The sequence below is a fragment of the Octopus bimaculoides genome, chromosome 23 (assembly GCF_046866305.1).
Source record: "Octopus bimaculoides isolate indiv1 chromosome 23, ASM4686630v1, whole genome shotgun sequence".
NCBI lineage: Eukaryota > Metazoa > Mollusca > Cephalopoda > Octopoda > Octopodidae > Octopus > Octopus bimaculoides.
The window spans coordinates 18,265,224-18,279,322 of NC_142950.1; the positions used below are offsets into that span (position 1 = coordinate 18,265,224).

At 34.5% G+C, this 14,099-nt stretch overlaps 1 protein-coding gene across 6 annotated transcripts in view; it reads right to left on the minus strand.

The window, feature by feature from the left end:
- The window catches only part of LOC106870770 (inactive phospholipase C-like protein 1), a 191,682-nt gene that overhangs the window by 31,201 nt on the left and 146,382 nt on the right, over positions 1-14,099 (minus strand). For all 6 annotated transcript variants that reach the window (XM_089340302.1, XM_089340304.1, XM_089340300.1 and 3 more), the window contains 3 exons: positions 5,244-5,422; positions 4,087-4,225; positions 2,290-2,436 (listed from right to left, as the gene is read on the minus strand). In XM_089340302.1, coding sequence (XP_089196428.1) covers positions 2,290-2,436; positions 4,087-4,225; positions 5,244-5,422 — 465 coding nt within the window. The remainder of the gene's footprint in view (positions 1-2,289; positions 2,437-4,086; positions 4,226-5,243; positions 5,423-14,099) is intronic.

Sequence of the window (14,099 nt, forward strand, 5' to 3'; positions counted from 1 at the left end):
AGATTCATCTTCTTGATTGTAACATTTTTCTTTAAATCTACCTTGAGTCTTGCATGTATTATCCTGGCCTTTCAAACACTTTCACTCCATTCCACACTTTTGTTCAACATCCAGCTCAATCCGAAGCAAGGGTTTCTATGGCCTTTGGATCCATTCCAAGTGCCTTCATGGTAGTCCTTATGCCTTCTTTAAACCACTTTTTAGGTTTACACTGATTGCATTTCCCTTCTGCAAGCTCACCATAAAATAGCTGTTTGGGTGTGCATTCATCTGCCATTCAAACAATATGGCCAGACCATCACATTTGACTTTTCAGAATCATTGATTTAATTGAAGTGATACCTGCAGATGCAAAGACATCTGTGTCTGGAGTAAAAAAAGCCCCATTTAATGTTTAAAATGTGGCGAAGGTATTTTTGGAATCATTTTAACAATTTGAAATGTCTTTCATAACACATCCATGTTTCAGAAGACTACAACATGGATGGTAAGACAAATGATTTGCAAAGAGCCAATTTTGTGTTGTTAATCATATGTCATTGGCGTGAAACGCACGACTTCAAACCACCAAATGCTTGTGTTGCCCATTGAATTCGCTGATGTATTTCTGTGTCCAGATTTCCATTATTTTGTACAGAGTTTCCAAGGTAAATGAAAGAGTCAACAACCTCAAGTAACTAACCCATAACAAAAATTTTAGGTGGGTTGCAAACAGCACAACATGCAACTTGAAACATTATAACTGTTTTTTTCAAGTTGATGGTCATGCCAAAATCATCACACACTGTGTCAAATGCAAATATAAAAGACTGCAGGCCCGTTTCAGAGTGACTGACTAGATTACAATCATCAGTGTATAAAAGTTCCTTAATCAGTGAAGTAAGAACCTTTGTTTCAAATTTATATATGTATATATATGTACATATATATACACAAACATATATATACATATATGCACACACACACACACATATGCATGCATACCCCCACACACACTTTCTTGGTCAGAGAAACCTAACTATTGGGTCATCCCATAAATAATGCGGTTTTTTCAATTGCATGAACTAAAAGTTGGAGGGAGATGGGATAAGCTACCTGCATCAACTTGCTATAAAAGCAGGTAGCAATTTTACCTTGTCCTTATTCTTAGTGCAAGTTTTGAAGAGTGCAGTTCGATTTTAACAGTTATTTTTTCAAAGCTATAATGGAAGTAACAAAGGAGCATATTCAGCATATTTTGCTTTATGAGTTCAATAAAGGTAACAATGCAATGAAAAGTATGAGGAATATTAATGCAGTATATAGGGATTGGACAATAAGTGTAAGCCACTGTGAATGGTTGTTCCAAAAATTCTGAGCTGGAAACTACAGCCTTGAAGACAAGCCTTGTCCTGGAAGATTTATAGAGTTAGATGAGGATGTCCTGCAAAACCTGTTGGAATAAAATCCCATTGTAACTGTTGAGGAACTAGCAGAGTAGCTTGGATTTGGTCATTCAACCATTCATCAACACCTGTGTGCCATCAAAAAAGTCAGCAAATTGGGTCAATGGGTTCCTCACAAACTTTCCAGGTCTAATTGCGTGCAAAGAGTGAATGTGTGCGCTTCTTTGCTGTCACATCTCACAAATGAACCTTTTTTTGGACCAAACAGTGACTGGTGACGAGAAATAGGTTCTCTATAAAAATGTCAAGCAGTGAAGACAGTAGGTAGGGAAAGGAGAAACACCAGCACCCATGTAAGGTGTTATCTGTTTGGTGGGATATGAAAGGTTTAGTCCACTTCAAACTTTTAAATCCAAACCAAATAAGAACAAAGGAGATCTACTGCGAGCAGCTTGAACACCTTAAGTCAACACTAAAAGAAAAATGACCATCTTTGGTTTCAAGATGAAAGGATAATGCTTGGCTACATACAGCGAGGATGACATTCCAAAGGCTGGAGCACTTTGAATGGGAAATGATGCCCCACCCACTATATTTGCTGGACATTGCCCCATCTGATTATCATTTATTCTGCAGTCTTCAAAATCATTTGGACAGAAAAAATATGAATTCTGCAGACGAGGTCAGAACAGTACTGGAGGAGTATTTTTCATCACGAACAAGTGAATTTTGGAAGAGGGGCCTTGCAAGTCTGCCAGATAGATGGAAGAGCATTGTTGAAAATGAAGGAGAGTATATTTTAGATTAAAAAAGAACTTTATTTATCTTAATTTTGAAAGATAAAAGAAGTATTAAAAAAAAAACGCATTATTTATGGGACGACCCATTAAACTGTTTTACTTACCAGTCTCCATACATTCAAATGGTATCGTACATTGACCAATAAACTCATCTCCGATATAGTCATCGTCTAACACAGCAAACCGAATTAGTGCAAGTTCAGGTAGATTAATTTGGAATTCAAAACTTTCATCAAAAATAGGGTTATAACCTGCAATTGATAAAAAAATGTTCAATATTAATTAGAAAACACTGAAAAAAGAATTTCGTTTTTGTATCTGGTTTGCAAGATTCTTCATTTGAAGTAGTGTGTTGAAACAGATTTTTTGTCTCAAGAGGGTCATGCCAATAATAAACACATACACTGGTTCTATTACACATTTATTATTATTATTATTTGTCAACCATTTAACACAGGTTTCTCAACTAATTTTTCCTTATGGACCCCTTTAATTCTTTTTTTCTACTCAGATTGACACACCCCACCCCATAACCATTCGATGTTTAAAATATCATATTATGTTTCTATAATTAAATATTATTAGGAATTGTATAAAAAAATTGTTAAGATATTTGATGCATTGTAGAAATAAATAAAATATTGCACATAAATTTTAACAACAAAATCTTATATGGACTCTGGTTGAGAACCATTGATTTAATCAATTAAATAATAGATTGTTTGAATAATCCTTTAGCATTCAAACTGGCCATATCAGGCCAAAATATTCTACCTGTTTTATGATTGAAGTGGCCAAATCCAGCTGTTCATACCTACCCTACAATGTTATTCTAAAAATATACATTCACAGCATTGGAATCTCGAAGGTATGAGATAATGCATGATTAATTCAAAACAATGTGAATAAATAAGCATAAGATTTGGCAGAGTAATCTGAACGCTAAGGAATTAAATGTGATGAAACAAATTAGTTTCATTTTTAACAAGTTTTATAGTAAATGTTAAATTTTAGTTTTGAAATTGAGTTATGATAAAAAAAAATTTCAAATGGAAAGGGAATAAGATTTTATGTAGAGCACCAATATTTAAACAATTGGGAATATATTAAATTTCATATGTTTTAGTAATTTTGTCACAAAGGTGCAGGCTTGGCTGTGTGGTAAGAAGTTTCCTTCCCAACCACATGGTTCTGGGATCAGTCCCACTGCGTGATACCTTGGGTAAGTGTTTTCTACAATAGCCATAGGCTGCCCAAAGTCTTTTGAGTGGATTTGGTAGACAGAAACTGAAAGAATCCTGTTGTATATGTGTCTGTGTGTCTTTCTGTCTATGTTTGTCCCCCACTGCTGCTTGACAACTGGTGTTGGTGTGTTTATGTCACTGTAACTTAGCAGTTTGGCAAAAGAGGCCGACAGAATAAGTACAAGGCTTTACAAAATATAAAAAATACTGGGGTTGATTTGTTGAACAAACCCTTCAAAGCAATGTCCTAACATGGCTGCAGTCTAATGACTGAAACAAACAAAAGATAAAAGATATGTGCACACACACACACAATATGAAACATTTTTCTATCTCAAGTTAGTCAGCTGTGTGACTAGTATGTCACTAAAAGCTAATTATGTGAGTAGCCATGCCTGTGCCAATTCTGTGACTAGTATGTTACTCGTAGTCAAGTGTGTGACTAACATGTTGCTAGCAGCCAGTTCTGTGACCAAGTTATCTGCAGCTAACAATGTGACTAGCCATATTTTGTGACTAGTGTGTCACTAGTAGCCAAGTAGGTGACTAACATGTTGCTAGCAGCCAATGCTGTGACCAAACAAATCTTCAGTAGCCAATAATGTGACTAGCTACGCCTGTGCTAATAGTATTTTATTAATAACCAAAAATAATCACCGTTATTATTAATTGTCTTGGTTTTCTCTTCAGCACAGTCTGCTGGTATACCAAATATTTCAATAGTAACATATGGATCGGTAATGTCTCCCTTGGCACCAGAACCTTGAGGCTTCGGAAGGTTTTGACCACTTATGATCTGCAAAAGGAAAAAACAATATGAATGATAATGGTAACAGGTAGAATCTCATATAACACTAGACTAATTGTTCTAATAGAACAACCATGTTTAAGTAATTAGATCAGCGGTTTCTGAACTTAGTTTTGGTGTGGAGCTCATTATATAGTTTGTCCCAAGAATCCCCAAACCCATTCTTATAATTTATAGACAACCCCTGTCACAGTCATTCAAAAAAGACATTAAATAAAACTGAAGTTCTTTAAGAGGACACATTTATTCACTAAAAAAATTCCAATATTCCATTATTTTGAAAGTGGCAAATAGAATTTGCTTAGTAAAATAAAGTTTTATAAAACTTTATTTGAAAAAAAACATTTTATTTTACAGAATTCCAGAATGCCTTTCATGGAACTCTGCTGTTCCTCAGAACCCCATTTTGAAATATTCTGCACTAATATGGATTAGGCAAGCCTTTTTCATAGTTACTTCCCACATCTCTTGAACAGTTACAAATTGTAGGAAAAGAACAAATTCCAAAGAACCAATATTGTGGGGAGAAAGGAGTGGGAATAATGATTAGTGCAAGATGTAGAGATTGCACCACTGAGCAAAATGTGGAAGCACAAATTCATTCTGGGTCTTTGCTTGTGTTTAGCAGAGTCAATAGTTATGGAGGGTAGAGGGTTGAAATAGTTGCTGTGAGGAGTACAGAATCTAGTACTCTCTCTCTCTCTCCCTCCCTTAATTCAGAAAAAGGACAAATTCTTCACTGCAAACAACAATTGAATTTAACAAACTCTTCTATTAATTCTTCTATGATTTCATTACTGTTGATGAAACCATCAGCAATTTCTTTGTATTTCAGATATTAGCATCTTTAGAACAAGATAGCAGAAGCTTACCAAAACATTAACTACACACAGCAACATCTTATTTGGAATCCTTATTCTTTAACATTAATTACAGTAAGAACATTAACTATAAAACAAGCAACAACAAAACAATGGTCATGAGAAGAAGTGGTAGTACCACATACCCTAATATGGAGCGACTGAGGAGAAACATCAGGTAAAACATCTTTAGTGTTGGCACTGAAGTAAGAGATTTCTTCTCTCATAACAGCTGGCTTTAACACATAGCCACAACCACCATTCTTTTGGAACCAGCCATTATAGAGATCCATCATCAAGCCCGGCGTTTGGTAATTTACAGAAACTGGTGGAAATGGTAAATAAATGGTTAGAATGAGTTTTGATTGCATGTCCAATTGAATTGTATAAAGCTCATTTATAAAGCTGACACTCAAAATACAAATTGTTGTTTTAGAATTATCAACCCTTTTGATACCAACCTTCTCCAGACGACTTCTGGTTCTTTGATACCAACTTATCTTCCCTCATTAATTTAGCTAAGAACATTTTATTAAGTAATGTTCTAAATGTTCGTTTAATACATTGTTGATAAATGAAAAAGTGAATTTATCAAATCACTCCAAATCTTTTATTTTCAAAATTATTTGGTACACAAAGTATTTAATGAGAAATGTTACAATCAAGAGGATAGCATTATAATTATTAAATTAAAACTATTTATTTATCATTAATAATATAACCTTGTTAATGTCAATAGTCAATTAAAAATGAATTGCAAAATTAATGTAATTATATACAAAAATAAATATATGATCATTTAGTGTCCATTTTCCAAACTGGTGGCACAGGTTGAACAGTTTGATTGAAACCAACAAGCCAGAGAACTACACTGAGCTCCAATGTCTGCTTTGGCATGGTATCTATGGTTCAATGTCCTTCCTAACACCAATCACTTTCAAGTGGGTACTGGGTACCTTTTGTGATAACTGCAGTAGTGAGGACATCAAGTAATTTGTAATACAAGATAAACTGATGCCTTGTGAATGGATATAGTAGAAGGAAGGAAGGAAGCCAGCCAGCCATACATGCATGCATACATATGTATGTATGTATGTATGTGTGTATGTGAAAGTCTATAATCTGCATGTCATGCATGGAAGCCATGGAAGTTTGTTTTGATTTTCCAGACAACAAATTGTCCACTGGGTCTGTGCTTTCAAAAACGTGCAGGATAAGCAATTCTTTACTTGGAAAACAAGTAAAGTGTAAGTGACAGCTGTGAAACAATGCCTCAATAATATATATTCACCTAACCCATGATACCATAGAAAAACAGATGTAAATCTAAAAACAAATGAATATACATGTCTATAGGTGTATTGTGTGTGTGTTTGTGCCTGTGTGTATACACATACATACATATGTTTGTATGTATGAATTCACTAGAAAAAAAACTTCTTCCCAAAAAAGGTTAATAACATGCTCATTTTCATAACATTTTTTTTTTTTAAATAATTTTTTAGAAAAATCACCTTTACACTTCCATGGTCTATAATCATGCAAATGAATAATAAGAAAATGGAGATACTGAAATTAATAAGAGTTTATTATCAGCAAAAAATCGATCATTATCCCTTACAGCTGTTTCAATTAAGCCCAGTGAAGTTAAAAAATATTAAAATCATATTTCTGAGCTTAATCTTTTCAGAGGGAGAAAAAATATACCTTTAGATATTTTGTGTGTTAGTTATTTGAATCATCACGGCAGACTGAATAATATTATTATTAATTAGCAATGGTATATGTCTAGGTGAGGGGGTTACACATTTGTTGTGGGTAAGATATGGCATATACATATAGATATATAAGTGTAAATAGATAATTAAATAGATGAGTAATACATGAATATGTATTCATACATATATGGGCAAGAAATTCACATAAATACAGGTGCACATATACACATACATAAGTGCATACAAATATATTACATACACATCAACATATCTGCATATACACACATATGTACCTGCCCTTATTTTTGCATAGAAATACACACATACATAAGTGTGCATTATCATACACACACAAATATACATACATGCACACATATACATACATATATATATATATATATATGTATATACACACACATACGCACTAACATACATAGACAATCATTTGTAAATACACATACACTCACATACCTGTGTGTATATATACATATAAACTCATATATATAAATAGGTGTAAAAATGTATTCACTTGCATCCATATATATGTAGGTACAAATATACATAGATTATAGCACACATAAATATATTCACACGCCCATACATGTCTGTATTGGCAACCTATACAACCATAGTCACATGTATATAAATGCACCAGCCCATAAATCTGTATACATATCAATACACACCTCTATATATATATTCTTACATGTGCACATATGTGCCTGTACTGGCAACCCATACACACAGAGTCATATGTATATACATGTACGTATACACATACATACATTTATATTAAAATAAAAGAATAAAGGTATAAATATAAAAATAAAAATGTGAGTGCATTATCAGGCATTTTTTTGTTGTTAAGGAAGTGTTGATATGATTATTACTGAAAGGTAGTTTTTAAATATTAGTCAAACTAATGTATGTGTTACTAGTTGTGTCTATTCAAAAGTTAGAATAAAAGTCAAATAGTTATAAAGTTTAGCAATTGTGTGTGTTCAAATGTTGGTAGAAGGTTACTCATGATGTGTACAATAGGTTAGTTATAATGGGTGACTAGTATAAAAAGATACTAAATATGGAGGTCTAATATATTAATATAATATAAATAATAATTAAATTAGATAATCAACGTGAATATGTGTAAAAATGAAAGTATAAATATATAAATATAAAAATGTGTGTGCATATCAGACCTTATCTTGTTGCTAAAGATGTGTTAATATGGTTATTAATGAAAAGTAGTTGTGTGAATAATAGTCAAACAGATATGAATGTTACCAAGTGTATCAATTCAAGAGTTAGAATGATAATCAAACAGTTATAAAAGTTAGCAATAATATATGCTTAAAAGTTGGTAGAAGGTTACTCGTGGTGTGTACAAGATATTAATTAGTATAGCTAATTTTTATAAAATTATGCTAAAAGTAGGTGTAATAGAAGTGGAAATTAATATAATGGTAGTTTAGTTAGGTAGTAATAATGGGGGAGGTCATGTATAGAGCTAGGGATTCAAAGTGAATATACAGATATTCTAGTGAGAGGGATAATAAATCAATTATTTGAATTTGGAAAATACATATTTTCCTGCATGAACACAGGAAATACTTTTCTGAGTTATACAAAGAAAACATTTTTTATTATTGACTTTGTAAGCTGGTGCGGAAGCAATGGTATCCCATTTAATATCAAATTCAATATTATTGTCTTTTAATTCCCATATAAATTTACTTAACCAGTGGAATTAGCTTTCTATCTATTCTTAAAAGTTTGGAAATGATTTGTCACTCTAGTCTTAATCATATTTTCCCTCGAGCCAATATAAAAATATTTTTTTCTTCGAGCTATAACAGTGCATTAGTATACTTACTCTTTTTCTTTAACATGAATTCTTAAACTTACAATTATTTTAAACTCTACAATCACAATTTTCATAAGTATCGTTATGCATGGGTGTATTAGATGAGGAATATATATCATTATTAGTAGTGCTAGTATTGGTTATTAAGGTTCCCTCATTGGGACTTATATGTAAGCAATTATTAGGCTTATTTGAATTTGGGAGATATATTTTAAGTTCAGGGGAATTATTAGGATTATTATTATTGGCATTTCTATTAGTGTAGAATTTATTTAATTTCTTGTTGTTGATAGATGATATAATGGTAAATAAGTTAGGGGATAGGCTAAAACCAATATTGACAGTTTTGTGGTTAATTATTTCATTGTATCTATTATCATTGTTAAAGTGTTTATAGATGGCTTTGAAAACAGATTAAACTATGTTATTTTTAATTCGCATAGTGTATGGAATAATAAACCATATTTTATTAGATTTATCAGGGTTATTCATATTTACAGGTATATTATAATCTGTTTTAGATTTTTTATAATTAATGGAATGAGTATGTACACAATATTTATTAATTATATTATTATCATTGTAGCGATCATTACAATTGTAAATTGGTTGTTTTTTTAGTTTTCATGGGTTTGTGAGATAACTTAGTATTGGTTTTTCTATTATTATGTTTAGTATTATTAATTTGATTTAAAGTGATCTTGTGTTTTTTATCATTATCAATTCATTGTTTATATGTATTTTGGTTACTAGTTATGTGTTTATTACTAGGTATATTACTATTTATGGTGGGATTATAAAATTTACCAGTTTTATATTTTTGCACTGTTTTGGTCATGTCTTGCATATGGATGAGGAGAGCTGTGTGAAAAAGTGTCACTCCCTAAGAGTGGAAGGAACCTGTGGAAGAGCGGGACCCAGGAAGACATGGGATAAGGTGGTGAAGCAAGACCTTCAAACGTTGGGCTTCACAGAAGCAATGACAAAAGACCGAGACCTCTGGAGATATGTTGTGATTAAGAAGACCCAGCAAGTAAAGTGAGATCACAGCTTTAGCCTACACCAGTGTTACATAACCAGCCCATTTAAAAAGTACCTTTCAATTGTCGGGCGACATTCCGTGTTTGAGGAGACCTATTGAATTAAGTAAAATGCAAATCCAAATTCAAATCAAATCAAATGGAAATTGTAGTTGTGGCCGATGCCAGTGCCGCCTGACTGGCTCCTGTGCTGGTGGCACACAATAAGCACCATGCATGTGTGGGTCGTTGCTAATGTCGCCTGACTAGCTCCCCATGTAAAAAGCACCATCCGAACATAGTTGATGCCAGCCCTTGCCCTGACTCGCTACTGTGCTGGTAGCACATAAAAAGCACCATCCGAACATGGCCAATGCCAGTGCCACCTGACTGGTTCCCATGCCGGTGATATGTAAAAAGCACCCACTAAACTCTTGGAGTGGTTGGCGTTAGGAAGGGCATCCAGCTGTAGAAACACTGCCAGATCAGATTGGAACCTGGTGTGGCTTCCTGGCTTGCCAGTCCCCAGTCAAACTGTCCAACCCATGCCAGCATGGAAAATGGACACTAAACGATAATGATGAATTAGTTGAATTATCTTTATTAATGCTGTTAGGTTGGCAGAATTCTATTTTATTTCAATATCCAGCATTTGCTAAGGCTATATTGTAGTGGTTTGCATGTTTATAAAATATTTCTTCATTGGAAGATAAATATGTTAGTCTTTTACTAATATTAGAGGCTAATGCATTTTTAATTGATCTAGGATGATTTCTTTGGAAGTTGATATAGTTTAGATTTTCTGAAGGGTTCATGTAATCTGGTTGATAAATTAAAATTAACACCCAAAAAATTAATTATTATTCCTCTCAATAGTTATGGGAAGACTATTTCTTTCGAAAAACTTATAGAATTTCTTTTTAATTAGTTCTAATCTCCTATAGGATGCATTTTTTATGATGAAAAGAGCAGGTGTATGTATGTGTGTGTGTTACAATTCCTTCTTCAGATATTCTGAGATGGAGTCCATCTAAGAATATCTGAAGAAGGAATTGTATTCCGAAATATCATCAGACTATGGATAACTAAATTACAACAGGTATATAGTCCATTTTTTGTATTATAGTGCATTGTTGTACCATTCAAAACTTTTTATTCTTTACAAACAATACACAATGCTTCAAGCAAACTACAATACTCTCCTATATATATATATATATATATATATATATATATATATATAGTGGGGTTCTGGGATTTTTCGAGCGGGATCGTTGCTGGTGCCCCTGGGCTGGCTCTTGTGCGGGTGACACATGAGGTTTCTCGAGCGAGATGAGCGTGGCCTTTGCCAGTACCGCCTGACTGGCCTTCGTGCGGGTGACACGTAAAAGCACCCACTACACTCTCTGAGTGGTTGGCTTTAGGAAGGGCATCCATCTGTAGAAACACTGTCAATTCAGATTGGAGCCTGGTGTAGCCATCTGGTTTCACCAGTCCTCAGTCAAATCGTCCAACCCATGCTAGCATGGAAAGCGGACGTTAAACGACGACGACAATACGTACAGACATATATATATATATATATATATATATATATATATATATATATATATATATATATATATATATATATATATATATATATATATACCGCCTGACTGGCCTTTGTAGGGTTTTCGAGCGAGATCGTTGCCAGTGCCCCTGGACTGGCTCTTGTGCGGGTGGCACATAAAAGACACCATTCCGAGTGTGGCCATTTTCGTGCGGGTGACACGTAAAAGCACCCACTACACTCTCTGAGTGGTTGGCGTTAGGAAGGGCATCCAGCTGTAGAAACTCTGCCAAATTAGATTGGAGCCTGGTGTTGCCATCCGGTTTCACCAGTCCTCAGTCAAATCGTCCAACCCATGCTAGCATGGAAGGCGGACGTTAAATGATGATGATATATATATATAAATATATATATATATATATATATATATACACACATATACATGTTAATGATTCTGAATTTTCTGAATCTTCTGTGTATATATATATATATATATATATATATATATATATATATATATATACACACACATGTATATATGTATGTATGTGTATATATAGTTATATATAAAAGGGAAAGTCAAAAATGATACACACTCTTGTTTTTTCAATGCATTTACACAAAAGCAGGGGATAAACAAGTAGGTAATTTTTCTGTATAGTTTCCTTCCTTTTCAATGCACTTGATCCACCGGTTCACAAGCTTATGTATTCCTTCCAAGATGAAGGTTTTGGTCATGTGACTATTTATGCACCGCTTACTTCACATCTTCATCCGTAAGAAATCAACCTCATAAACCATGTTTGAGTGGTCTAAAGATATGATAGTCAGAAGTCACCCATATTGTAAATCAGGTGGTTTATGAAAGCCCATAGATCCTGCAAGTATGAGGATAATAGGTCAGTGCAAGTGGTATACTTGCAACCACTTTTCTCCTTTGCCTTGCACTCTGAAGCCTGTTAATGCTGATGACATGGCCAGCCCAGCAGACAATTGTGAGTGCATAAAGAAGCTCTCGATTGCACCAATCTCACACTTGCTAAACAGGTTGGCATTAGAAACTCTACCTTTTAGTGAGAAACCGCAGATTGTCCACATATGGAAGATGTCTAGTTGGTTAATATGTCATCTATAGGGTCTCCATGATTCTGATCCATACAAGAGAGTGGCAAGAATGGCAACTTTATAGACTTGTACTTTGGTGTCAAGTTTGATGCCCCTTTCATTCCATTGGTGATGATGGAGTTTGCCAAATCTGTTGGTTGCCTTTGCAAGACGGCTAACGATTTTCTCATCAAGAGAAACACTTGAATTCACTTTACTACCAAGATATGTAAATGACTTCACATAATTCAGGTTTTTCCCATCAACCTGCATAGGAGTGTCAGGAAAATTGTGAACTGGTGGCCTCTGCTTGACACCTTGAATTTGTTTAGGAGTATGGCAAGGCTAGTGGATTATTTCCTTCTTCTTTATGCTGATGGTCAAACCAAGGGCTTTACAAACATCAGAAAACTGGTCTAGAAGTTCCTGTGCTTCCTCTAAGGTCACTACTAGTGCAGCAGCATCTGCAAAAAGTAGATCATGAATGAGACTAGTGTGTAGCAGTGTTCTGGCTTTGAAACACTGATGATTGAACAGTCCACCACTTGTTCAAAGTTGGAATTTGACACCATTTTGTATGTTGCCAAAAGCATACCTCAGCATCACTGAAAAGAAGACTGCAAACAAAACAGGGGCCATAACGCAACCTTGCTTTGTGCTGTTTGTAACATTGAAGGAAGCCGAAGATCCCGCACTGGGGAAAGGAACGTTTAATGTTGAAGACCCTAATATCTCATTTCTTAGTGATAACATTTATGAGATGTCAATCCTTAGATCTAGGATGCATCCAGGTCGTCTTGCAGCAATTTCACTGTTGTAAAAAGGTATTTGTGATGCTTAGACTGAATTCCCTGCAGATGGAGAGCACACACAGACCACTGGAGTTCATTCAACCTACACCATGGTCACCAAGTACACACTCCCATGCCTGATAGTCAGTAACAACATGAGCGTTAAAGTCACCCATAAGCACCCTATGGTGACAACTGGAGATGACATCACAGGGTTGGTTGTAAAATTCATCCTTTTCCTGCTTAGTGCTGGCCATGGTTATAAGGTTAGTGTCATGGTGCTGGAACGGCCATCGCCCGATGTGCACATATGTTTATGTGTGTGTCAGTTTTTAGCAGCAGTGTGGCCTTCCCCTCAGCCCCATCTCTCACCCCATTATGCTGCTGCTGTCCTAAGACCTGAAAAAAAAATATGGTACAGTTCCTGTATTCCTCTGTGTATGTGTGTTTGCCTACAGTGTTGCCATTGTGGTAGTTGTTGTTGTTGTTGTTATTGCCATCGTTGGCACTGCCCCTGGTGCTGACATTGTTATGGCTGTCCATGAAATTTCATGTGTGTGTATGGGTTCGTTTCATATGTTGTATATATCCATGCCCTTTATATAGTTTATTTATTTTATCTATCTCCATATCTTATAGTTATCCCAGGTATGTGACAGATATATTTATATATTTATTTATTTACTTATATTATTTTTTCATACATCCATATCTATATCTCATAAGTATCACAGATAAGTGCATATATGTCTTTTGTGTGTGTATTACCCTGTATGTTTCTGTGTATTATTTACATTTTTTCACTTAAAAATTTTTTTTTCCCTTCTCTCTTCTCATCCTTACTGTCTTTAGTCATGTGGTGTGGTGATGGGTGTTACTGTTCCATTTGTATTTTCTACTGAGGCTTGGTCTGTCTACTGTTATGTATGTAGCCTCTGTGATCTGTCTGTGTCA